The 26,685-nt window shown below is 46.4% G+C and overlaps 2 protein-coding genes across 8 annotated transcripts in view; one reads left to right on the top strand and one right to left on the bottom strand.

Moving 5' to 3' along the window:
• The window catches only part of LOC147006765 (netrin-1-like), a 76,894-nt gene extending 62,558 nt beyond the window's left edge, over positions 1–14,336 (bottom strand). The window contains exon 1 of the mRNA XM_085867934.1: positions 13,959–14,336. The gene's annotated coding sequence lies outside the window, so the exon portion shown is untranslated. The remainder of the gene's footprint in view (positions 1–13,958) is intronic.
• The window catches only part of LOC147006764 (speckle-type POZ protein-like), a 54,123-nt gene that overhangs the window by 27,038 nt on the left and 400 nt on the right, over positions 1–26,685 (top strand). The window contains exons 3-8 of one of the 7 annotated variants that reach the window (XR_015054613.1): positions 16,740–16,830; positions 22,234–22,289; positions 22,937–23,059; positions 24,236–24,425; positions 24,546–24,671; positions 25,785–25,920. Coding sequence is in view for 4 of the 7 variants with exons in the window: in XM_085867942.1 (XP_085724068.1) it covers positions 14,931–14,999; positions 16,740–16,830; positions 22,234–22,289; positions 22,937–23,059; positions 25,785–25,927 (482 nt within the window). In the remaining 3 variants the exon portion in view is untranslated. Of the gene's footprint in view, positions 1–14,394; positions 14,461–14,874; positions 15,000–16,739; positions 16,839–18,312; positions 18,438–22,233; positions 22,290–22,936; positions 23,060–24,235; positions 24,672–25,784; positions 25,928–26,685 lie in introns of those variants that run through there. The other 6 variants (XR_015054614.1, XR_015054612.1, XM_085867943.1 and 3 more) reach the window with 6 other exon arrangements.

Below are 26,685 nucleotides of genomic sequence, written 5' to 3'. Positions count from 1 at the left end.
GGCCTCAGCTGATCTCTCTCACGGTCCAGCACACAAATCCCGGCTCGGCCTGCCCTCCAGACAAGGCCCAAATCGAGGTTGACGGGCTTCGGACAGCAGATCGGCAAACGTGACGAGCTGTTGGTGTGTGAACAAGTACGGGGACTCCGCGGCCAGACGCAGGCCGAATCGGTCGATCACCTCCCCGTACGAGTCGATCGTCGACTCCACATCCAGGCACCCTCTCAAAGCCGACTGCAGTTTCCCAAGCTCAGAACTGAGACTCAACCTGAGGCCTCGTTGTTTCTCTCCCTTTCAAAAACACGTCGCGCCTCGAGAGCGACTGTTTCCACACACCGATCTTTTGTTCCTTCTCTCGGCGACTGCGGTTCTCCAAAACTCAGAGCTCACTTGTTGCCCTCGTTTCTTCAACCCCCTCTCCAGGCGACTGCCGACAAAAAGCCACGCCCCTTCCCGTCACTGCCTTTCCACACCACACCTCTTTCTCGAGGCCACACCACCTCAGCCGACTGCGAGGGGCCTATTGTCCGTAGAGGGGAGGAAGAAGATCGAGCCCCTGTTTCACCACCGTATGAACATAAAAACAGTCTTTTAAACCTCCCGACACACATTTATCGTACACTTTACCAAACAACCTATCTATACATGAATTTAATGGGGGAACTGAGCTAATCCTATATTTAGTAGTCCCATAAGGGCCATTTCCATTTCACTACCCCACCTTTCTCCCGAGGCTCTCCGAGCCTCCATCTGGGGCAGCCCACGGCAATGGCCCTGTCTAACGTACAGCACAGATCTCCCATTTACTCTTACACACAACATGGGAAGCACTTAACTCCAAAAATCAAAGTGTCACAGTAAGATTGGCATGTCCCTATCCTTGTGTGTCGGGTCACCAATCTAACAAACAAATTCACACTCTATGCACATTATTTAACATTCTAATTATGGATTTGAACGGGAGGGCATTCAATTTTAATTTTAACACCACATTTGCATAGGAGCAGAACATTCAAAGGTTCAAAGTTCTTTAACATGTTCGCTCCTTCATGCCCCCTCCCGGCAGTATTGTCCATTCACCCCTGAGGGTTTCCTCACTTCTTGGCCTTATTGGCCTCTTACCAAGTGAGTTCAGTCGGCCCAGTGGCCTAATCTCACAAAGAGTTATTCGGCCCACTGAATCAACAAAATGGCATGAATCTTCGGCCGCAACGGCCCACAAAAGCACTTTGGCCTCAATGGCCCACAAAAATGCTTCAGCCCATATGGCCTACTCACAAGCAGCAGCAGGCAACAAGCCTTGTGTTGGACAGCAGGTGACACAGCAATGGTGGCATGGTGATATCGATGGTAAACAAATGCAGTTCGGAGGCGTTCTTGAGGACGCAAATGGGTGTGATGACCTCAGACCAGGTGAGATGGAGTGTACCCTTAACCTTCCTTGCCTGACTTGTTTTGGTTAAGTTCTCTTTTTTTTTTCTTTCTCTCTTTTTTTCTTCTTCCTTTTACGGACAGGATGGTGTGTTTCCTACTTAACTGTTATCTTCGTGGATGTGTGCTCATGACATACTGGTGGCCTCTCTGGCACTTGGAGAGGGTGACCTCGCCTGGCCCTTGCCAACAATTTCTCCCATCAACACTACTGGTACCAGGTGTCACACATGAATGGTGCGGAGGAGAGTCCATCGAACATAACCATTTACTTTAAGCTCGAGACCATGCAACAACCCCTGCTATGGCAAGAATGATCCTCATGACGCATTTTTCCCGACCTGACACACTGTTCCATTTTATTAAACCTGGGCAAGGCCCTTCTTTGTCTTTTTCCATTGGGTGGTGCCAGTCATAACTCGCTGGCTGGGGAGTGTGACTACTACTAGGCCTCTTTGCCTGCTTCCAATCAGGGGTGGAGGACACCCAGCGACCTCGGGGTTCACCTGAGCGTGCTTCTGGCGCTCCGAACTAAGGGGTGGCTCTCTCTTGCCCCCATACTGTGCTCTCATAGCACCCATACTGTGCTCTCCTGGCACTGAACCATACGGTGCTCTCCTGGCACCTCTGACAGCCTTCACCTGCCAGGAACCCCCAAAGCCCTGCTGCTCTATTTCCCGACTCACCAACTTCCCATACCCTGTCACACTACCAACCAGTATCCCCATACCTTGGCCTGCACCTACCCCTCGCAGTCTGCCTGCACAATGGAACAGCAGCCAGAATCCATGTCAAATCCTCTAAGTCCCCCCAACCTGCACTAACTTGGTTAAGAGACTCCTACCGACAAGGTACGTTGTTCGCACTCACTCTCCTCATCTGCACAATCACGCCATTCACCCAAACACTTTAGTCATTCATTCCACAATGCCGCACACCCAGCCCACAACACCATCCAACACCTTTCACGTTTATGTGAAAACAACAACACACCAGTCCCTCGGATCCCACTTGGTAATCAAATTTAACTGGTACACTCTGTCATCAAACCCCAATTAATTTGTCTCTACGTCCGTCGTCCATTGGCCTCCTCCATACTGCCCCAATCGTTTATTTCCAACAATTTAACCGAGACATCAAAATCTCTTCACCAGCATCATGGAACAGCTGCATGGTTCCAACCAGGCACTTCAATCCTCCCTCAAACAAGTCACTCCTTGTCATCCACTTGTTTCAGGTGTGTTTAACGCTCCACCTGCAATGTCTCCATCACTTTTTTTCAATTATCTCCCAAATCCACCCGTGCCACTCTTATGCCTTCTGTCATCTCTCAATCTTGCAATCACTTTCGGTACAATTTCCAATCAAAGTTTTCACATCCCCATATGGCCTGCTTCTTTGGCTCATTGGAAGGGGAGTGAGGGAACGAATCGCTGAGAAAATGAAAGATGCCAATACCATCCGTCGTGTCGTAAGCATTATACACGCACAGATGATCGGCATGAAAAAAAACTGATGTAGACACTTCTGTCGTGGAACAACAGAATGCTCATGAAGCTGCATTTGAGCATGTCTGCCAAGATGTTGAGAACAGCATTATCCATGGGGCTAACGTTGAAAGAGTTACAATGCTCAAGGACCGATATTTGCAGTTTATGTTGAGCAATAGCCCCGAATTTTACAATGTCAATTACAAAACTGACAAAGATAAAAGCAAAGTTGACAAAGAAATTTGGAAGCAAAATACAGTTTTGGCAACCTAATTACAGGAGTGAACTTGTGTATTCGACGGAAGTTCCAAAAGGTCAGGCCATCGAGTCTGCATTTGAGGTTGCTGCATCCGACCTGAAACGCCTTGAAGAAGCAGCACTACTCCTAAGAAGACTTATTCTTGGCTCCAAAGAAGAATCCACAGAGATGCCTTGGCCACCTTCACCGAGCTTCTTACTTAGTGGAATTGTCCACCCACCTCCTCAATTGCAAGATTTTCTCTCCTGGGTGATTACTGGAAAGAAATTTGCAGATGCGTCGACGGAAAGAAGCAGATTGGTTGATTCCTTTGCTGAAGATATTTGCCAAGCTTTGACAAGAGGGCAATGGACAATGCCCAAACACCTTCTTCTGGGTATGACACTAAGGCATTTGACTGGTAGTGCTGAAATAGTCACTCTATTGAATCGATATGGACAGTGTTTCCTACTCTCGTTTGCTGGAACTGGAAACGGCCATGTGTAAGAGCATAGTGGAGAGAGAAGGCGTTATTCCACCTTCAATTGAGCCAGCCGGAAATGTTGTTAATCATCTCTGCTGGGACAATTTTGACCTGAACGAAGAAACACCTTCGGGTACTGGCACAACACACACGGCCCATGGGATAATGATCCGGGAGGTTCTTGCAGATGCTTGCAGCAACCCCTCTTGCATTCAAGTTCCCGTTCTCAAGAACAAGCAGCGCTCAGTCGTTTACAATCCTCAAGAGATAGAGCCATGTTTTGTCAATACTGTGACGTCCACGGGACTTGAACAGTCCCGCCAATGTAGAATGAGCCGAAACGATGGAGGCGGTTTATTTATTTATAACCCAAACATGGCGGTTCTAATCGCTCTACTGCAAACGGGACGAGGAAGGTGGCACCAGTCACTTTTCACTGAGTTGATGATGTTTATTTGTTTTTATTATTACCAGAAATAACAAGACTCGGCAAGAAGAGGGATCGGGGGCGATTCGACGGGATGGTGTGGGATCGGGCGTGGGGAAAAACACAGACAATTCCAATGAATATACAGATCTCAAACCCTCTAAGGCGCCAAGCACACACACACACACACACACACACACACACACACACACACACACACACACACACACACACACACACACACACACACACACACACACACACACACACACAACGTAGCTATTTCTGGTGGTCAGGCTGGACCGTGGTGTGGACGCAACTGTCCCTGGATCGGCGTAGGACAAGCTGGCCTTGCTCTCGTCAGGGGGGGCAGGAGAAACCGTGGTGCTGTCAACCTCCTGGTCCTGGCCCAAGTCCGCTCACAGCCGCCAGGGAACCAGTTCTGGCGCCAAGTTGCGAGCAGGAGAGGGAGGCAGGTCCGCCCGCCGTTCGACCCCGTACTCCGAGTCAGCAGAACCCCAGAGCCAACCAAGGTGAGGCACGAGGCTCAGCAAGGCTTCAAGACACGATGAAGAACACGATCGAATCAGCACAACAACAAGTACGCTCTCCGCGCAACAGCCTCCACACCAAAAAAACACGATCTTTTTGTCCCGATCTTCCTCCTCTTCCTTTTCGACCCCGAACAGAACCTTTTTATCCTCCTGTCCTCGTCACTTCCAATCGAGCCGTTTATTGGCCCACCGCCGTCGCCTTCTGCCAATCGTGATCACGGGGCGGAGCCATCCGCTGCACTGTCCTGTGACGTCACGGCCAGTCTCCAGAGAATACCAAAAGGGTTTACGCAGACACACTTACCCTATCCCGTGTCCCTATCTAATTACGTGACAATTATCATTTCCCCCCTTGAAGAAATGGACATTTACTAGACAACTTATCACCACTGAATTGCTACTTATTACATCGAGATCCTGGTAAACTCGAACAGCATGGCATACCTAATTAAACATCCTAATTACCCTTTGAATGCATACCCCCCCCCTCAAACGTAACAATACCAAGACTGAACCATCCCTTGTAGTATCCATCAGTGATGCCCCACAAACAGACACAGAAACTTGGGCCCAATGGTCTGATAAGTGTGGGTATTTTGCAGGGCACTGCTGCAGAACGCAACCCAGATGGTACCTGGATGGGCTGGTTGGGTAACCATGACAGCGAATAGCAAAGATGACAAAGATGTGTTATCCACAGTTGACTACATGGCTCCAGTGAATGCCCCGGTTACTGAGAATGCCACTGTCCAACACCGCCTGAAACTTTCCCAGGCAGCATCCAGAGAAGTGGGCCAGCACGACACAATCGTGACGTTTGATCTGGCGGTGGCAAAAAAAGCATATGCTCTTGTATGGAAGAATAACCGTTTGTTTCAAGACGTAATTGTCAGGATGGGTGTTTTTCACACATTCCTGCGCATATCTTGGTGCTCTTGGAAAACGGCTTCAGTCCAGTGGCTTTGAGGAAATAGTAGTGGAAGCTGGAATCTGTGCCAGTGGGTCCAACAAAGTGATGTCCGGTAAACATGACAACAGAGCATTGCGTGTTCACAGGCTAACACTTGAAGCCTGAGAGCGTCTGTTGTTGAGGGCTTTCGAGACATCAGAGGGGCAGATTATTGGAGACGAAACAAGAGGCCTCCTGCCACGCTTATCACTCATTCCAAGTTAGGAGAATCTATCGGAAACTCTGGCTAACAATAGCTGCACACGGCTGCTGATGCTCCACAACAGTTTCAAGGAATAGGTTCGCAAGGGAATAATGGGGAAAACCGCTCAGTTTTGGTTGGATTATATGGATAAAGTATGGCTGGTCTTGATGTTTCTCAGAGTAACCAAAGAGAACAATTTGGTTCTTCATCTGTGGTGTCTGCAAAACCTGTATCGCATGTTTTTCAGCGATGACCGACCAAATTATGCAAGATATACAACGGACATAATTCGATATACAACGAATTATGCAAGATATTCCACATGCGGACTCTCCTAAACCTCCCCAGTTCCCATCCTGGAGCTCAAGAGCTTTTGCGGTTAAATGGATTCAGTGTGGACAGATCCGAGGGACAGTCATCGAGAAATGCAGTTGATCTTACCATTGAACAAACCATCAATCGACATGCAAAATCTCACGGGGGAATTATTGGATTCAGCAGAAACTATTCTGCTTACTACAGATGGTGTATGACAAGACACTCTCGGGCAGGTTATGTCCAAGCCACCATGGACCTGACAGGAATGGAGAGTCAAGGATGTTCAACACACAATGATATAAGGACCTCAGAAATACTCCGCAGTGAAACCGATGTTCGCAAGGTTGTTGATGCCATCACAAGCTTCATTAACCCTTTCGATGTCGAGGATAAAGATGTCCTCTATTGTCTGTCATCAGGAGTACCAGCTCCACCCGAAGTTGAGCAGGATCTTCTATCAGCGGACAATCGTGGGAAGATATTACACGAAGCATTTGTAAAAGAAAGGCTAATCAAGAAAGAAAAGAGTTTCCACGAACCAATCAAGAAACAGAAACTCAAAACATTTGCGTCACCAGCAAAGTCAGTTAAAGTTACAGGGACAGACAAAAAAAGCTAAGAATGTTGTTGCACAACGGAATGTGTTTGGCCAATTGATATTGCTGGCTCTTAAATACAACATAAGCGTGGAAAAGGTCCTCAGTTATCCATTGCGGCCCATTCCATGGGCTCCAGCAACAGCTACAGGATCCCCAACGAAAACAGACAAGGCCAAGCTAATGCATACCCTGGAGGGACACATGCTAACTTGTCACAGCGACCGACCAACAAAAGCACGAGTTACATAATCGATGGAAATGCCCTACTACAGACACAAGTTTCCATCCCAGAAACATTTGGTGAGCTGGCTGAAAGTCTGTTGGCACAACTTCCTAAAGTACGACGGATAGACTTCGTGACTGATACTTACAGAGACATGTCGATCAAAGAAGCAGAGAGAGAACACAGAGGAGCATCGTCAACGCACTGCACCAAGAGTCCGCTTACGAAGATCCCACGTGACTGTAAGAAGTTTCTGCGTAACTCAAAAGAATAAAACCCAACTTACCAAACTGCTTCTGCTGGAATGGAAAACGCCAAAGTACTCTGCAAAACTGGTCGAAAGAAGAATCCTGTTTGCCTGCGAGAGAGACTGCACATCCATCACAAGCTCAGATGGGAAAACCACTGAATCAGAAGATGTGGAGGAGCTACATTCGAACTCAAGAGGAATCAGACACAAGGATGATTCTGCACTGCCTACACGTGGCTTCACATTCCTCATCTGAGTCCACAATTGTAATTTGGTTCACCAGACACAGATGTATTCTTGTTGCTGCTGAAATTTGCGCAAGATATTGATGCATAGATGGCGAATTGGATTTCCAGTGGACGGAGGGAGATTTGATGCCGAAAGAGCTTGTGGATTTGTACGATGAACCGGAAGATGAGGATGAAGAGGAAGAGGACCTTCCAGAAGTTGAGAGTTTTGAAGATGTCATTTTTGAAGATACAGAGGAATAATTTTCCATGTTTGCCTTCGTGCTTGTCCGTTATTATAGAGCCAGTACATTGGAACTTATAGAGAACACTGCCACGAGTTTCACCACGTGAACGGTTGTAAGTTGTTAGACTCTACAGTACCATTTGCAAATATACCCAATGTCACAAGTTTAAACTTGTTCTTGATAGCTTCAGAGAACCTGGCCCACATATATATATATATATTGGTGGATTTATTGTTTATCAAGATATGCTTCAATAATCCTTGATGTTTGTCCACGAATGCTGAGATTTGCGAATTGGAAACGAACATTGGCACATGCAAAAAATAAAACGCATCATTTCAATTTGATTTCAGTTCAATTTATAGCGATGGTTAATTGATAATATGACAAGTGATTGATGTTCATATCCGTGTGATAATGAGAGCATCTGAATTAATTCTGCTAAGTAATAATCAACATGTTGGAGATGATTGGAGAAAAATGCTCAAAAATATCATTTTCTCTTATGACGTCACTGTGACGTCATTGATCTTCGGGTCAATTAAATTTTTCTTCATGTTTTTTTTTATAAAGAACAGCTTTTCTAAATACAGCAAGGTGAAATTCAGCACGATTCACTCAAAAGTACACAAGAATATAGCAAAATCTCACCCAACCCCCCCCATTCCTAAAATTATCAAAATTGCGTCAGCAAGGTACAGTTAACATCGCCTATACTTTTATTCCACCAAAACTCTGCTTGCAGACAAGCAGATTTCAAAAAGACATATAACAGGCTATTCAAAAATGATAGTCTGCAAAAATCCCCAGGGGGGGATGGGAGGGGGGATGGTTTCGACTATTGGCCCATGGTCTATAGCCATTCCTCTCCTCTTTTTATCTTCCGTTCTTTCTCTTTCCTGATTGCCTGTTCTTACCTCTTCCTTCAGTTGTCTCAATTCCAAATCGTGTTTCCCTTTTTTCCTTTTCTAGCTTTGTTTTCCATCCTTCCTCCAAGTTCTTCCTATCCCGAGAGTTACTAATTTGTTCCTCCTCTATTCTTTTGTTCAGTTCGCTCCTCTCATGTTCCAACCTTCGGGTAAACCCTTCCTTCATTTGTTTCAATTCCAAATCGTGTTCACATTTTTTTCTTTTCTAGCTTTTCCCCCATTCTTCCTCCAAGTTCTTCCTATCCCGAGAATTATTAATTTGCTCCTCCTCTTTTCTTTTATTCAGTTCGCTCGCCTTTTGTAACAAAAACCCACGCAACCAATCTACTTGTGTCGTTTCTCCATGTGGTTCCTCGACTGTGCTGGTTAATTCCTCCTCCAGCCCCCGAATTTGTTCCTGTGCATCGGCCAATCGTTGTGCTTCCGTGTGCACATAATCCTCATGAACCCAGTCTGCGTTGGCCAAGTCCTTTTCCAGCCCCCGAATTCGTTCCTGTGCATCGGCCAATTGCTGTGACTCCCCATGCACACAATTCTCCTGAACCTCGTCTCCGCGCCGCCGTGCCTCGTCCAATTCAATCTGCAATTCTTCTACATAGTTATCAGCACACTCCCACTGGTCCAAGGCATCCGACAAGCGTCCATGAAGCTCATGAATGTATGCGTTGGCGTCCTCATTCGTCTGTCCCGGCGTATACCGTGTCCACGAGGCCTGAACCGGTGGGCGGGAGCGTTTCCTTCGCGCCGCACAGTTCGTTGCGCTGTAATTAGCCCTCTCTCGATTGGTGTCGCGCCGACATGGAGCCGCGCCGCCATTTTGCGACTCCATTTTCTTTATAATTTGCAAGTTTTTCCTCCGATCCGCTCAAGCATAAAATCAAATCAAATCTGGACCACGGTCGAAAGGTTTCGAGGGGATCACTACTGAAATATGCCTTATACAACACGTGCAGACAAAACAGACAGACAGACAGCATGCATGCAGACAGAGTACTTGGTGATGGCTCATGGACTTTAATTCCCGAAGCTGTTCGGACTCCCAGCTCGAACGCGCCGCGCGGCAAGAAATGACGGCGGAGCACTCCCGCTCTGACCTCGCGTAGGGTCGAAGATGGGCCTCAGCTGATCTCTCTCACGGTCCAGCACACAAATCCCGGCCCGGCCTGCCCTCCAGACGAGGCCCAAATCGAGGTTGACAGGCTCCAGCCAGCGGATCGGCAAACGTGACGAGCAGTTGCTTTGTGAACAAGTACGGGGGCTCCGCGGCGAGACGCAGGCCGAATCGGTCGATCACCTCCCCGTACGAGTCGATCGTCGACTCCACGTCCAGGCAGCCTCTCAAAGCCGACTGCAGTTTCCCAAGCTCAGAACTGAGCCTCAACCTGAGGCCTCGTTGTTTCTCTCCCTTTCAAAAAACACGTCGCACCTCGAGAGCGACTGTTTCCACACACCGATCTTTTGTTCCTTCTCTCAGCGACTGCCGTTCTCCAAAACTCAGAGCTCACTTGTCGCCCTCGTTTCTTCAACCCCCTCTCCAGGCGACTGCCGACAAAAAGCCACGCCCCTTCGCGTCACTGCCTTTCCAGGCCGCACCTCTCTCTCGAGGCCACACCCCCTCAGCCGACTGGGAGGGGCCTATTGTCCGTAGAGGGGAGGAAGAAGATCGAGCCCCTGTTTCACCACCGTATGAACATAAAAAGTCTTTTACACCTCCCGACACACATTTATCGTACACTTTACCAAACAACCTATCTCTGGATGAATTTAACGGGGGAACTGAGCTAATCCTATATTTAGCAGTCCCATAAGGGCCATTTCTGTAACAATATATATATATATATATATATATATATATATATATATATATATATATATATATATATATATATATATATATATATAATATAAGAGCTGGAGACAATATACATATTGAGTCAAGAAAATTGAAAATGTGAATTTGTATGCCTGGTGTTGTTGGTTTAATGGTTCAGGTGGTGGGCTTGGAATCCAAGGATCCTGAGTTCAAATCCCACTGAGCTGTTTAATTAATATAATATAATACCAGGTGGGAGTTAAAGTGCGGACAGGAACAGATGAAAAAACAGCATCCTGGTTGCCATGGCAACCACTTTAGATGACGAACGTATGTCGCGACACACCGTCTCCACAGTCTGTACCGATGTAGCAAATATGAAATGTGAAAGTTGAAAACTTTGGGAGTTCGAGTGCGGACAGGAACAGAGGGAAAACATCATCCTGGTTGCCATGGCAACCACATTAGATGACGAACGTATATCACAACACACCGTCTCTCCAGTCTGTACCTCTGCACCAAATATGAAACGTGAAAGTTGAAAACTTTGTGAGTTAGAGTGCGGACAGGAACGGATGGATGGACGGACAGACAGACAGACAGACAGACGAACGGACGGACGACCGGTATCACATTATACGCCCCGATATATATATATATATATATATATATATATATATATATATATATATATATATATATATATATATATATATATATATATATATATATATATATCAGGCGTATAAAAAATAGTGTGGAAGATAAAAACATGAGAAAGGAAAAAATAACTTGCACCAAAAACTTTAACATTTTCACGCTCACGCCGGGGGTATCGCTACAGCTCTCTGTTCTTCGAACAGGCCAGCTAATAAAAATGGCCTCCACTCCGACTTGTGAGCGAACAATAAGCACAGATTGATTCATCGCCATTCGGTTATTCCAGATACAAACACCATGAGGGACACACGAACAACCACTCAAACAACAATAAACCACCTGGGTGTGGTAACAGCTGGGATGAGGACACACGCTCTTACACTGCAGTATAATTGCTCTTACACTGTAGTATAATTGCTCTTACACTGTAGTATAATTGCTCTTACACTGTAGTATAATTGCTCTTACACTGTAGTATAATTGCTCTTACACTGCAGTATAATTGCTCTTACACTGTAGTATAATTGCTCTTACACTGCAGTATAATTGCTCTTACACTGCAGTATAATTGCTCTTACACTGCAGTATAATTGCTCTTACACTGTAGTATAATTGCTCTTACACTGCAGTATAATTGCTCTTACACTGTAGTATAATTGCTCTTACACTGCAGTATAATTGCTCTTACACTGCAGTATAATTGCTCTTACACTGTAGTATAATTGCTCTTACACTGCAGTATAATTGCTCTTACACTGCAGTATAATTGCTCTTACACTGCAGTATAATTGCTCTTACACTGCAGTATAATTGCTCTTACACTGTAGTATAATTGCTCTTACACTGCAGTATAATTGCTCTTACACTGTAGTATAATTGCTCTTACACTGCAGTATAATTGCTCTTACACTGTAGTATAATTGCTCTTACACTGCAGTATAATTGCTCTTACACTGCAGTATAATTGCTCTTACACTGCAGTATAATTGCTCTTACACTGTAGTATAATTGCTCTTACACTGCAGTATAATTGCTCTTACACTGCAGTATAATTGCTCTTACACTGTAGTATAATTGCTCTTACACTGCAGTATAATTGCAGAAACTCGAGTCCCACATCGTGTAGGTTCGCCAGGTGTGAATGTGCAGTGCTCGTCTCTCCTGCACAGCACACGGGAGGATTACCTTTAAAGCACAGGTACCGAAGTACTCGCGCCTGGCCAATAACGAACCAACATGGCTGGACATTAAGTGGAACGCGTGGAGTGTGAGAGTGTTACCGAGCTTCTCGAGGAGAGACGTTAACGTCTCTTCCAGGTTCTGGATGAATCGTTTGGCTTTCTTCAGATTTCTTATCTGTAAGAACACAGCACTCGGGTCCACGATGATCTCAACATCGAATGTGAGGGGAAACTCAACGAGACGTGGTAATGAACGGGGCAATGAACATGGTTAACCACACTCAACCCTCACCACAATCATCGGAAACGTTACATCTTCCTTGAATGAAATGACCTGAGTGTGTTGTCCAGAAGACCTTCAGAAGGTCGGAAGGGTCTTTACTTATGGGATTTGTTTTGAAGACCTTGGTGAGGTGCACATTTCACTTCCCCTTTGTAAGGTTGTTGGTGAACCCACAGGACCATCCAATTAGCTTCCGTTGAAGATAATTATGTGCGGTAAATGGAGAGAATGTGTGGTTTTAAAGGTTGTGTGGTAAATGGAGAGGTTGTGTGGTTATTGTGAGAGGTTGTGTGGCAAATGGAAAGAATGCGTGGTTTTAGTGAGAGGTTGTGTGGTAAATAGTGGTTGTGTGATTATAATAGTTGTGTGGTAAATGGAGAGGTTGTGTGGTTATAATGGTGTGGTAAATAGAGTGGTTGTGTGGTTATAATGGTTGTGTGGTAAATGGAGAGGTTGTGTGGTCATTATGAGAGGTTGTGTGGTAAATGAAGAGATTGTGTGGTTTTATTGAGAGGTTGTGTGGTAAATAGAGTGGTTGTGTGGTTATAATGGTTGTGTGGTAAATGGAGAGGTTGTGTGGTCATTATGAGAGGTTGTGTGGTAAATGGAGAGAATGCGTGGTTTTAGTGAGAGGTTGTGTGGTAAATAGAGTGGTTGTGTGGTTATAATGGTTGTGTGGTAAATGGAGAGGTTGTGTGGTCATTATGAGAGGTTGTGTGGTAAATGGAGAGATTGTGTGGTTTTATTGAGAGGTTGTGTGGTAAATAGAGTGGTTGTGTGGTTATAATGGTTGTGTGGTAAATGGAGTGGTTGTGTGGTTATAATGGTTGTGTGGTAAATGGAGAGGTTGTGTGGTCATTATGAGAGGTTGTGTGGTATCAGTGAGGTTGTGTGGTAATACAAACGTGGTGGTCAACGTTCATGGTATCTTCGTTGTGAACGATTCCCTGTGGATTGATGATCCTCACCCAAGGTAATCTGAGAGCCGGTTTACCTCCTCGCCCAAGGTAACCTGAGAGCCGGTTTACCTCCTCGCCCAAGGTAACCTGAGAGCCGGTTAACCTCCTCACCCAAGGTTACCTGAGAGCCGGTTAACCTCCTCACCCAAGGTAACCTGAGAGCCGGTTAACCTCCTCACCCAAGGTAACCTGAGAGCCGGTTAACCTCCTCACCCAAGGTAACCTGAGAGCCGGTTAACCTCCTCACCCAAGGTAACCTGAGAGCCGGTTAACCTCCTCACCCAAAGTTACCTGAGAGCCGGTTAACCTCCTCGCCCAAGGTAACCTGAGAGCCGGTTAACCTCTTCACCACACTGACTAAGTGTGGCTCAGTGAGAGTGAATATCCACGGGAATCGAACCCACACTTGTGGTGGAGAACGAAACGAGTGTTTCACCACTCGAACGAACAAATAACGACCGTGTGGGTCACGTGATCACGGGACTTGTACCTGCCGACGTTCCTTGGGTCGGTGTCCTTCCAGGTCATCATTGGGTAACAACCGGCGGAGTCTGTTGTCCCAGTCGGACAGTTCGGATCGTCGCTTTGCCTGCGACAGACGCCTTTGGATCCTCACTTCAGACGGAGTCCGGACCGGCTGCCGTGTCCGTTGAGCTTCCATGATGATCACCCGGTTACCTGGTTCCCACGCAGGTCATTCGTTCAGCTCCATCTCCTCTCTTCACCCCTCTCCCTCTCCTTTACACCTCGACACAAAGAAGTTTTACCTGAGGAAGCGGTCAAGAGGGTGACGAGTTCAAACAGGCGGGAAGATAAACCCTTAATCCCTCATCTCACAAAATGGCGGGAGCGCCGTAAAACAGGAAGGGGCGCCGTAAAACAGTACAGTAGTCGTAAAGCAAAAGGCGTGAACAAGCACGAGCTCACATCGCTGAGGTAACATGTCAGCGTGCGGACATAACAGACCGTGCCGGCATTATTACCGACAAACCGTACGTTGAAAGCTCATACAGACATGCACTTCGAAAAAAAAATAATATTTTAACCTCCTTATCGTGAATATTGACACCGTTAAACATTGTGCGGTGTATAAACACAATTTGGTTTCATGAAATATTGCTTCATAGAATGCATGACGGGATTTTTTTACATACTTTTTACGTTCCTTCTCATGTGGAAGTAAATTGTCGGTTTAAAAACAAGGAAGGAAATGTTAAATAAAGAGTCGATGAACTTTGTAAGCAAGGTAACCCGGAAGTGATTGTTTCCGTCACGTGATTAAAAGCGAGTTTCCGGTTTCACCGTTTCTCGATCACGACACGTTTTCCCAGGTCGGTTTCCACCAAGAATCCATCCGTCTGTGACACGTTGTGTGTGTTGGTTTAGTCCATCGTGACCGCGGTTTTGTTTAAAATAAAATGTCATTTCCTCTTCACCTTCTACATTACAATTAGGATTTCAAATGAGAACAGAGTTGTGCTACAAGCCTCGATTTTTTTTTTTTTTTTTAGCTCACCTGGGCTTCAGTCAGGTGAGCTGAAGGACCCGCGGTCCTATTTTTATTTCTACAAGATTAGGACTCTGTTTATGTGTCTTCTTTAAGAGAAGGAGATGGAAGAAGAGAACGGAATAAATAGTGGGGGAGGGGAGAGGATGGTTGATGCCTTGAATGGGAGGAATAATGAGCAGGTAATGGAACAGTGGAACAATGGAATAGCACGGACATTTTCCAGCGCAGCCCGGAACATTCCACCCACATGGACAGCGACAGCCCCACAGTCTTGAGCCCCGATGGTGTCCACATGCGGTCGTGGCCAAACACAACGGCACCCTTGCACTTTTTTATCAAATAATTCTCAATTTTTCTCCAAAAAATAAGTTTAAATTGACAAAAAGTATTTTGTGTCCACAATTCTTGATGTCACCGCTAATTTACAGAACCTTTTTTTTTTCTTTTTTTTTTAAAATTCAGAACTTAATAAATCCTTTTAAATCGTAAATCCTCGCGTAGAATCCCCTTTCATCGAGTTGGCGACGGATGGTGCGAGCTCAAACTGCCGAACCATGCAATCTGAAGATCAGCTTGAATCTGTCTGGCAGTTCATCGAGGTGCTTTCTCCACCATTCGAAACAATCCGTCGCTGCGATCTTCGATCAAGTTTTCTCTTGCGGCCACGTCCAGGGAGGTTGGCGACAGTGCCGTGGGCTTTAAACTTCCTGATAACATTGTGTACGGTGGACACAGGGACATCAAGATCTCTGGAGATGGACTTGTAGCCTTGAGGTTGTCCATGCTTGGATAAAATCTTGTGTCTGACCTCCTCAGACAATTCTCTGGCTTTCTTTCTTTTCTCCGTGCTCATTGCGGGACACACAGTGACACAAAACAGCACAATGACTCCTTTTCTCCACTCAAACTGGTTGAATGAGTGATTTTTTTTATATTGCAGACACCCGCACCTCACCACGGGTGAGTTCAATTCCAAAGCGAAGGAGAATCACCTGCTTGAAATCTAATTATTTCCAACAACTTGTAAAAGGTGCCGATAACATTGTCCGGTACATTTTCGGATTTGTGTGTCGAATAATCTCAGATTTAGGAATTTTTTCCACTGCAAACCAAAGAAATACATTTGTGGATCCCAAAATATATATTTTTTAATTTCAACAATTTTTTTTTGAAAGAAATGGTGTTTTATTTGAAAAAAAAGTACAAGGGTGTCAATATTTTTTGGCCACGACCGTTTGGGCATGTCTTTTGCAATTCTCTTGTCGCAGCACTGACCCGACAATTACGCTCGTGGGCTTCGCCGATTGGCTGTAAACGAAAGAAGAAAGGCCATTTCAGGACAGATTGAAATGGAAATTACATCACACTTATTCTGACATGCACAATGAAATAACTATTCCAACGTATGCCCCATTTTACCCCCGAGACCCCATCCATAACAATATTAAAGCATGCCATGTCACCCTCATTATCCACCAATTGTCCTGTGTTATTCCTCAATGGACCCACACTCCTCTAAACGGTTAACCCTTTCATTCTCTTATACTTAAAGAATGTCTTGCCTTGATGTTGAATATTCTTGGCTACGTCCTTTTCATATTCCCTTTTGTCTTGCCGAGTTATTTTTGCTCCTCTACTTATGCGTCGTACTATCTTCCACGTGCTGCCATGATATCAACACTTGGTGTTGTGCGGTATGAACACTTCAAAAATATGTTATTTACCTTTTTACACCTGTTTTTCTTGTCACTGTTGTTTTAGTGTGTTCTGTTGAAGTATGTCATGGATCCCAACTCCTCCACCGACGGAGAAGCCCATTGTACCATTTGCGGAGAGTTGGTGTTACACACAGGTATGGATGTGAGTTCACCTGTGTGACTGATCTTTTTTTTTTTTTCACCTGCATATTTATGCGACTCTGAGAATAAATATGATTTCTGTTGTTTATGTTCGTTGATTTATCGATTGCTGGCCTCATTTTTGGCTCACCTGGAACATAGGTCGAGGGAGCTTATGGATTGACGCGTCATCCGTCCGTCGGTCCATCCATTCGTAAACACTTGCAACTTCTTTTGAAATTGCTGATGGGATTCTGACCAAATTTGGCTGAAATGATATTAGTGTTTGGAAATGAAGTTTGTTCACGGCATTAAAACGATCGTGCTCGAAGGGGGTCCTCGAAGACCAGTGGTCTCAGGGGGCTTCAGGTTTGACCCCACAAAATAGGTATTGTTTTTTTATTTTGATGAAGTTTGACCACAACTTTCATCACTCTTGATGTACCAAATGTTGTTCACGCCATTACAAAAAAAATCGGGATCTATGGGGGAAGGATGGGGGGAGGGGGGTGCCCCCTCCCCGAACCTGTATTTTCTTTCTTCTCGGAAACTATACACACAATTCCGATGAAAGTTGACCACAACCTTCATAACCTGTGATGTCCTAAAGTTTTGAAACAGCAAAGCCTTAACTTTGGTAGCCTTTCATGGTTGCTTTATGCAGCTTCTTTGGCTGGAAGAGCGTGGGAGTCGTCAATTTATTTATCCAATCCGAGCCACCAGGTTTTCATTGATGAGGAGAGAGCTAATTGGTTATTCCCTCCATTCACAGGTGAGAGATGTGGGTGGGTCATTGTTTTTCATATATATATATATAGTTGTGGCCATCGGATCATCCCAGTGACCTGGTACGAATAGTGGTGGGCCGCGTCAAAGTGGCCATGCTGGCCGATTAATTTGTGCTCCTGAGCTGGATCATGCATGCTTGCGTCGATCGCCACGATACTTTGCTGGTGGGACTACCGAGCCAGTTGATACGTCGTGCTCATCGGTGTCGTGTGCCCGATCACAATCAACTGCCGAGAGGAGCCGGTGAGCGCACAGCACGGTCTTGTGGTGGATGCTGATTACCCGTGCCCAGATTAGTCCATAAGCAGTCGTGCCAATTTCAATGACTCTCACGAAAGTACACAGAGGCGGGAATGTAAGAGAAGCAATAACAGTGAATGACAATTAAAAACCCCTTAACCCACCACCGGACACTCGCACCCACGGACCGGACACTCGCACCCACGGACATACGCAGATTCCTCCAGTAACTCGGCATTAACGGGCCCAGTCCATAACGGCATAAACCCTTGTGCAAACTTCGAACTTTTATAACTTTTGATGCACGCGTTATTGAAACAAACTGTAAATGGCATGTGAAAGCATAATTCACCAAGTTTTGTTAATGCTGATGTTATAATTATTAATGTGGAACATCCAGAGAGGAGAAAAAAATGTTTGGCTTGCTTGGCTTTTTGTACCTGGAATGCGTTGATGTCTCCTCTCAGATGAATGTTGTGAAATGTTCTTCTGTGTGGACCATCGACAACTTTAGCTTCTGTCGGGAAGAGACGGGTGAAGTTCTGCAAAGTTCATCATTCTCTGCCGAGGCTGATGATGATGATGTGAAGTGGTGGGTGTGCTCAACATTTTTACAACACCTTCTCGTGCTGCAGTTATATTTACTTTTGTTTCTTCATAAGTAAGAGGGTGAGTCAAATGACGTCACTTTTCATTCCAGTGACTCACACGTGACGTACATACCTGTCTCCTTCCAGAAATATCGTTTGGAAACCCTGCATTGTCGGCTAATTGGGCGATAACCTGTGGTTGCTTGGTGGCAACTCGAAATCGGTAACCAAGACGTGTAAATGTTGAGAACAACGAGTCGTTATCTGTTTTCTTTGGGTGGAACATATGGAATGGAATTACACTTTGCACAATGGGTGTGTAGTGTGGGGCATCACAACTGGACCGAAGGAAGAAATGTGCACGGATGGATGGAAAAGCTTGCAGAAGGCGAAGTGTGCGAACAGCGTCCTGGGAGACCGCATTTCCCAGGAGACCTGGGAGACAAGGGAGCGAAGCCCTTGCATTTCAGAACCAGTCCAGCCTGAATGAAGGGGATGACGTCCCATCTCGTATTGTGACTGGAGACTAATAACGTGTGTTCCAATACCCGTCTCGACACATCTCGAGCATTCGATACAGTCTCGCATCCTGCTTTGCTTGCCAAGCTCTCTGCCTGTGGAATTCAAGGCCACCTTCCTTCTTGGATTTCTGAATTCCTCCATTCACAGAGTCAGTATGTTGCGAACAATGGAATTCTCTCTTCCCCTCTCTCAGTGGAGATTGGCGTTCCCAAAGCATGTCTGCTGGGCCCAGTCTTGTTCCTCATCTCTTCAAATGACCCATCCAATGCTCTGGAAAACCCTCTCTTCCTTTTTTCCAGCCGACTCCACATTGAGTCTCACGCTACCCCATTCCCACTGGAATTGATTCGATTCTGGTCTGATCGATGAACATATCCTTCAATGCTGGAAAATCTGGAGCCATTCCAAAAAAAAAATCAGACCATGATCAGCTCCACAAATTGCGAACGAGATTCGCAGGTGTCATCCCGGTCTCCTGTCCCGAGGTATGCTCCGACAACAGGACAATCCCAGACCTCCCGCCGCATGCGTGACAGCAGGCACCATCATCAAACTTCAGTGGGAGGTCATCCAAAACCCGCCGTACAGGGCAGACCTTGCCCGATCTGCGGACCTCGTGTTTGAGCTCTCGAAGGAGGCCCCACATGGCAAGCACTGAACTTCACGCTGTGACGCATTATGTTTTTGGGGTGTACGTCCGTGCGTTCGTCCACCCGTGATCATTGTTTGTCGTCACGATAATTTGTGAACCACTGAAGGGATTTTTAACAAACTTGGTGCAAGGGTGTGTTGTGGTGCAAAGATGAACTGATTAGATTTTGGGTTCAAAGGGTCAAAGGTCACATGACCTTCAGCGAAAGGGAGCAGATTTTCGTTACTGTGATAACTTGTGAACCTCTGAAGGGATTTTGATGAAACTTGATGGAAGTAAGTGGTTTGATGCAAAGGTCAACTCATAAGATTTTTGGGTCAAAGGTCATGTCACCTTTAGCTGAAGGTAGCAGATTTTAGTTACCATGATAACTTGTTAACTGCCAAAGAGATTTTGACCAAACTTCTCCGAACTATAGACTATAACACACGTACGAACGGATTAAATTTTGGGTTGAAAAGGTCAAGTGCCCGTTATTTGAAAATATGTGTGACTGCAATAACTTATGAACCACTCAAGAGATAATAATGGGATGTTTCCTTCAAACGAACATTTGACGGAGGAGGAGGCTTGGAGGCCCATCAAAGGCTGCCCTATTATTACCAACCTGTGGTTGTTTGGCCATGTTCTATCCTTAGAAATGCTGAACGTCAAGCAAGGAAGTGTTTTAATGTCTTTGGTGCGACTCAGCCGGGTTACAAACCACCATCCTCCCAGGCTTGGAGTGCTTGCTCCAACAATTACACCACCGAGTCTGGTTTTCCAACGTACTTGAAAAACGCACAGATTATAATACAAAGATGAACTGCTTCAATTTTAGATTGAACAGATCAAAGGTCATGTGCTCTCTCTCTCTCTCTCTCTCTCTCTCTCTCTCTCTCTCTCTCTCTCTCTCTCTCTCTCTCTCTCTCTCTCTCTCTCTCTCTCTCTCTCTCTCTCTCTCTCTCTCTCTCTCTCTCTCTCTCTCTCTCTCTCTCTCTCTCTCTCTCTCTCTCTCTCTTTCATGTGTTTCACTCATTTTTGTTTTTTGTAGCAATCGAGCTGGTGGGGTGTCGAGCCCACCTGGGTTCATTTATCCTCTTGCAAGGTCATCCTGCCGTGAAATTCTCGGTTACAGGTCATTCCCTGGACCATCATGTTTAATATTAATATCGTGATAAGTCAAGGTGTGGTGTGATATACTTTTCTATCGCCCCCCTAACATCAAACATCCCCAACCCCCTTCTACCAACGACGACCCAACGGAGCGTTTGTGGCTTTGTCTCCACACAAAATTCCTCTTTTGTTTCTGTGGGTGCTCCACCACCTCCCCCGAGCCCCCCTCCAAAGACATTCGTCCCCCATGGTCCCCTCCTCTTCTGTATTGTCAATAGAAGTTATTGATTATTTCATAAACGAAGGGGTAAAGGGAATGGAAGCTCGTTTAGATGAACGGAAAATCATGGGCAACGAGGTTGGTAATGGGGATGTAGATGAAGGCCTGTGGGAGACGCGCGTGGCACGTCCAGTGAGTGGGTTGGTAATGGGGCAGCTGCAGGTCCGGGACAGAGCCCTGAAGGAGGAGGTTGCACAGGCTCAGGAGAATCTATGAGAGGAGGTGAGTCGGTCAATTAAATTTATGAAGGATCAGATGATGGGTCGGGAAGCCTTGAAGCCTTCATGACGCAATTTGAATGCGTTTCTCAGCTGAAGAGGTGGAACGAGCGGGAGCGTACCGGGAATTTGGTGGTGACATTGTGGGGGCCAGCAGCGGCTGTGTTCACACATGGTCCCAGAGGGGATGTTGAGCAACACTCACATTTGTGATTGCCTGAGCTGTCGGTTCTGGTTGGCAGTAAATTGCTATCTGGTGTGGGCTCAGCTCCAGCACCTCAGGTGAAAGCCAGGTGAGACATTGCAGGAGCTGGTCCAGGACATCCACCAAATCGGTGAGGATCGCACATCGGGACCTATCAGTGGAGGCATGGAATCGATTGGCGTGAGACAAAATTTTCTCAGCTCTTCTGGATACTGAAGTGCGAGCTCTTGTGGAGCTGCAGGATTCGTCCACCGTTCATCGGGTGGCTGAGTGCGCGGCGAGGCTGACCTCGTGGAGGCAGATGAGTCAGGGGCTTGAGAGGCCGACGGTGACAGTCCAGCAGGCGGAGGTTCGGGATCGGGAAGAGGGGCTGGGGGAAACGGACATGACCCAAACGCTGGAAGAGATTAGCCAGCAACTGTCAAATTTGATGAAGGGTGTTCCTCGCTCCTCCACCCCTCCTCTCGTCACCTACAACGTTGAAGGTCAAGGAAGCTTCGCTTTTCATCTGCTTGCTGACAGCTTTTGACATCGCCTCACATGAACCGCTGGGTGCCCTTCGGGGTTGGCAGGCATGACGCTGTCCCAACGATGACGATGTTGGTCCAAGTCAGGAGAATTTCATAAAACCAGCAATACTTTCCCTGACTGCTTAATATCATCAATGGTGCTTCCTGGTTGTGATTAGTGGACGAAACACAATGTGTCCATGTGGCAGACGACATTTGTTGGAACAAAATACAATCTGGCCTTACCAAGTCCCAGTATAAATATATATATCAGGATGTTTCATGCTCTCTTCTGTCTTTCTTTCGCCCTCCCCCAGCACGCTCTGCAGTATTCAATGGTATTTTTCAACATCAGGTGGAAGAAACCATCAAGGTACATTTGCTTTTGTTTGAAAGATTTGATTTCTCGCATCATTTAAACTAATCTCAGATGACAAGTTGAACTAGGACGGCACTCGGTGGAGCACGTACCTCCGCCAGGCTGAATAATTTACGGTTTGTACCCCACTGATCGACCGGATCTGATCCAAAGTCTCATGGGCACCAAGTTCTGTCATAATCCGTCCACAACGTTTTGAGTGAAAGTGCATCCTCGTGTGAAAACGGGAGAAGGTACATTCGAAAGGATATTCTTGATAGGACAAAGACGGGTTACCCATGTCAGCTTTGTTTGGCCGGAAGGTTTTGGAATCTTTCCTGTCCCCACAGCAGGGTTATCCTGTGTCGGAGCGGCGACCCGTCCAGGATTTTGCCTAATGGCCAAGGAGACTGTTTCGGCAGCACCAACGCTCTGCACGCAGTATGGTCCCAAAGGATGGATAGCAGTGTTTAGGTTGGAAACTTCAAGCTGCCTGACAGCAGATACTCGCCATTTAGCATCTTGTAAATATTGAAGCGCACCGCCATTCGAGGACCGGCAAAATTGCTTTTAAAGTTTTGTTCCCCCCCCCCCCCCCCATGTGTTGATCTTTCTTCAGAATTTTCTGTTTGCACGGATAAGTGAAAATTGCTACCCCTTAGAATCAAGTGGAAATTGTGGATATGGAGGCAGAAGTCTTCAAAGAAATGTTGTGTTTTGTCTACACCGGCCGAGCACCAAACCTGGAGACAATGGCGGACGATCTCCTGAAAGCGGCACACAAGGTACGGATGAGGGCCTGCGGAACGAGAGAGATCGATGAACCAGCAAGTTGAGGCAGAGGAGTTTGTTGCAAAGTGCTCGATTTGAAACTTGTTTGTTTGAATGTTCATACATTTGTGTTGTGCAAGTCATAGCGGATACATTGTCCCACGAATGTCCATTTTTAACTTTGGTGGAATTGGGAATTCTGGATAAGATGTCGTCCTCGTGCGCCGTCTGTCCGTCTCCTATTTCGACTTGTCCGACCAAACCGGTGGGCACATCCGGGTGAAATTTGGCTGCAAGGTTCCGCTCTTGACTTGGTAACAGGGATTGAGAAGCTCGTTGCGGTCATGTGACTTCAGATGGGTCATCATGGCAGACTGAGTAAATTCCTTCAAAATTCTTCTTCTCCAGGCCAACCAGTCAGAATGACACCAAATTTGGGTTTCAACATCCGGACAGGGTCTTGAGAAGCCGCAGGTCCAGTGCTCCAATCTTTCCTCCTCGGAGGAGGAAAAACAACCGTCATCCTCATAACCTCCTCCATTTTACAATTGTGTGCTTCGTTTTGTTCACACCGCACAGGACTTTATGGGATTTTAAATGACCTTTTACAGAGTGATTCACGGCTCCCTTCAAAAGCAATGAACTCTTCTTCTTCTTAATCTTTATACAAGGAATAGATGTGAATGGAGTGTTCCCTCTGCTGTCTTACAAATAATAGCCATTACAATCCATCGTCCATGCTTGTCTTGGCGTTGTGTGTGTCAGAAATATTCGGGTATTTTTAATGAATTAACTGATTTGGATGAACACAGTGAAGCTTTAATCAGAGCGTGCACAATGTAAAGGGACGCACTTTTTATTTTTTGAGTGGAACATGAAGAGAAAGCTTGGAGATGATCGTGTGCCTCGTGCTGTCAGACGAAAGGCCTTTCATGTTGTTGTGGGAATGCCTTCTAGGGGGCAACTTTGTGTAATATAGCGATAGTTATTTATTTCCCATCGTGCATGTTTAGAATAAGGGTTTGGTAATTTATTTGTGATTTCAAGATATGCGTCGTTATATGGACAGAAAGCCGTCGTCTTTCCTCCCTCCATGTGTGTGTGTCAAAAACCACTTCCCCTTGACACATTTTTTTTAATGTCCTTTCCTTTGCAATCTGTCTTTGATGTCCTTTAAAATGTGCCGACAGGCCATCAGGCACTAGTTTAGGTGGGAAATGCCGATCACCACCATCCCGACTCGCACCCCTTTAGCATCGCATCACCATCTGCGTGATGAAAGGTCGGCAAGGGTTGTTCTGCCAACAGACTGGGTACGAGCCAATGGGAGCCGAGATGGGATCAGGGCGGTTGGAGGGGAGCTCGTCGAGTTGGATGTGGGTGAGTGGCAGAGGCTATAAAATGGCGTGTTGCGAACGACTTGCGAGGAGATACACGGAGACCTTGCTGGGAAGCCGAGCATGAACTGCACTGTTTTCTCTGTCGCACATCCCTGTTCAGGCTGAAGCCTCCTGACATTGCGCCACTGCAGGCCGCACCCACTTCCCCGCTAATACCGGCTTCATGTCTGTGACACAAACTGTTTCCCGCAAGACTATCTCCACTTGGGAGTCGCTGCGTCCTGCCGTAAGCCACCCGAGTAATCGGTCTTGTCCGATTCTCTTTTCTGTCCACCGTCTGAATCTCTTGTCTGACTATTGAGGTGTAAATAAGGACCCGTTAAGTACTTCGATAATTTCAGAATCCGTTTGTTCACCGACTTGGGGTGGGTATGGGTTTTGGGGTTCTAAATAATTGTTTTCCATTTTCTTTGTGTTCCCACCCCCTTTGTGCTCCCAATGCACTTTACAATCCACTTGGTGTCTGGGTGAATTTGAGTGTTTTGGTCACGAGTGTAGGAGTTATACATGTCCGTTAAAGGGCAGCTTGGGTTCGGGTGAGTAGCGCCCATTGCAAGACCGAGGCCGCATCCGGGTCTTCGCTCGAATCGCGAATTTGGCTCATTGGATGTACGGCACACATGAGTGCGTCGCCTGATCGGTTCGGGTGTTCCGTTGGAGTCCATTAACACAGCCAACAGGGCGGAACACCAGTGCGGAGCACCCGGTGCAATTGGCCGGCGCAACCGCTTTGTTGGGATTCGGACTGGGCAACTAGGACGAGTCTGACGACTACAGCAATGTGTTGAAATTAGGTTAACTCGGTAGGTGTGTTAAAGGAGGGTGGGCGAGGAAGAGACAACGTTGGCTGGATTTATGTAAATGGATGGTCATGTTAATTGTGTGAAGAACGAACGTATTGCGAGTTAAATCGTCGAATTGCAAGCCTGTTCAAACTCTGCCGACTGCTCCACTCAACACGAACACAACGCCAACAGCCATCTCGGCCCCGCAATTGCTGGTGGTCGTGTTCCATTTACATAATGTCGGATGGTGTGCCTGGAAGGGGTGATGCCAGCTTTCTCGGACGGTGTATTTCACAATCATTGTGTTTGTAGGTACATCATCTTTGGTGATCCAGGATGAACCGTTTCGTTTTGGACCTTAAATTATATATTTGTGTTTTCGGTTTTGGGACGCTAGCTCCTCACAGCATTGCGATCGTCTGTCTCATCTACCGCGCGGTGAATAGGAAAGCCAAAGTAGCGCTCCGTCAAGCAGCATTCCTGTGTCGAGGTTGAAAGATAAAGAGAATAATTTGCCTCGTTTGTGTGTGCCCCGACTTGCGTGTCCTCCGTAGTATGCACTCGATCAGTTGGAGACGATGTGTGAGAGGGCACTGTGTGCAAACCTCTCGGTGGAGAATGCGCTGGACATGCTCATCTTGGCGGACCGATACCGCACTGAACGACTTCGGGTATCTTCAATTAATTTCATCAGCAGGTGTGTGTGTGACAATGTTTTTCGTGCAGCTTCATCTTGAGAAGCCTCCCCCTATAGGAAAGGGGGGGGGTTATACCTGCAGCAGGGTTTGTTTATTATACAATGAGTGTCCCCCAGCTGTTAATGGTTCCTCAGAGCTTCTTAGACCCAATATGAGTACTAAACCACCACTTAGGTTTTTTTTTTCTTTTTCTGACGGGTTTCATTCTCCGGAGAGGTAAAGCGGATTCGGACGCTGGACTCTGCATGAATTAAATGTCTTCGATGGCGTCGGTGGTTGCTTGGCCACCCGTCGAGAGGCAGAGTTATCTCCGGTTTGTCGGCTTTCAGGATGGTCGGCCAATTTGAGGATTGGACAACTCCCGACCTCGTGATCCTTACCGCCCCAAATCCCCAACAGTATACATGGGGTGTAAAATCTCAACTTCACTCTTATTATTACGAGGAGACTGCTTCGGCAGCACCGATGCTCTGTACAGAGTGTGGTCCCAACGGTTGGATTACGAGCACAGTACTCATTCTACGGGTGATGTTGTTCCATGCATGCAACACATTCTTCTGACAGGTCCCTTTATTTGGGCGGTGTATAGGCAACAGACAGCTGCCTCGATCGCTCCCGAAAATACAAATCGCCTGAGTTTGTACGTAAACGAAGCCAAAGCACGCGTACTGCTTCGGTGCACGTTCTTCCACGGAACTTGATCATGCACATAATTAAAGAGTTTCTTGTACAATGATCTCAGAACACAAACTGTGGT

The sequence above is a fragment of the Eptatretus burgeri genome, unplaced genomic scaffold (genome assembly GCF_056783735.1).
Source record: "Eptatretus burgeri isolate ZD-2024b unplaced genomic scaffold, Ebu_testis_v1 Ebu_testis_scaffold_3154, whole genome shotgun sequence".
NCBI classification, from domain to species: domain Eukaryota; kingdom Metazoa; phylum Chordata; class Myxini; order Myxiniformes; family Myxinidae; genus Eptatretus; species Eptatretus burgeri.
Note: the sequence above shows the minus strand (reverse complement) of the source record. Positions and strands in the feature narration are given on the sequence as shown.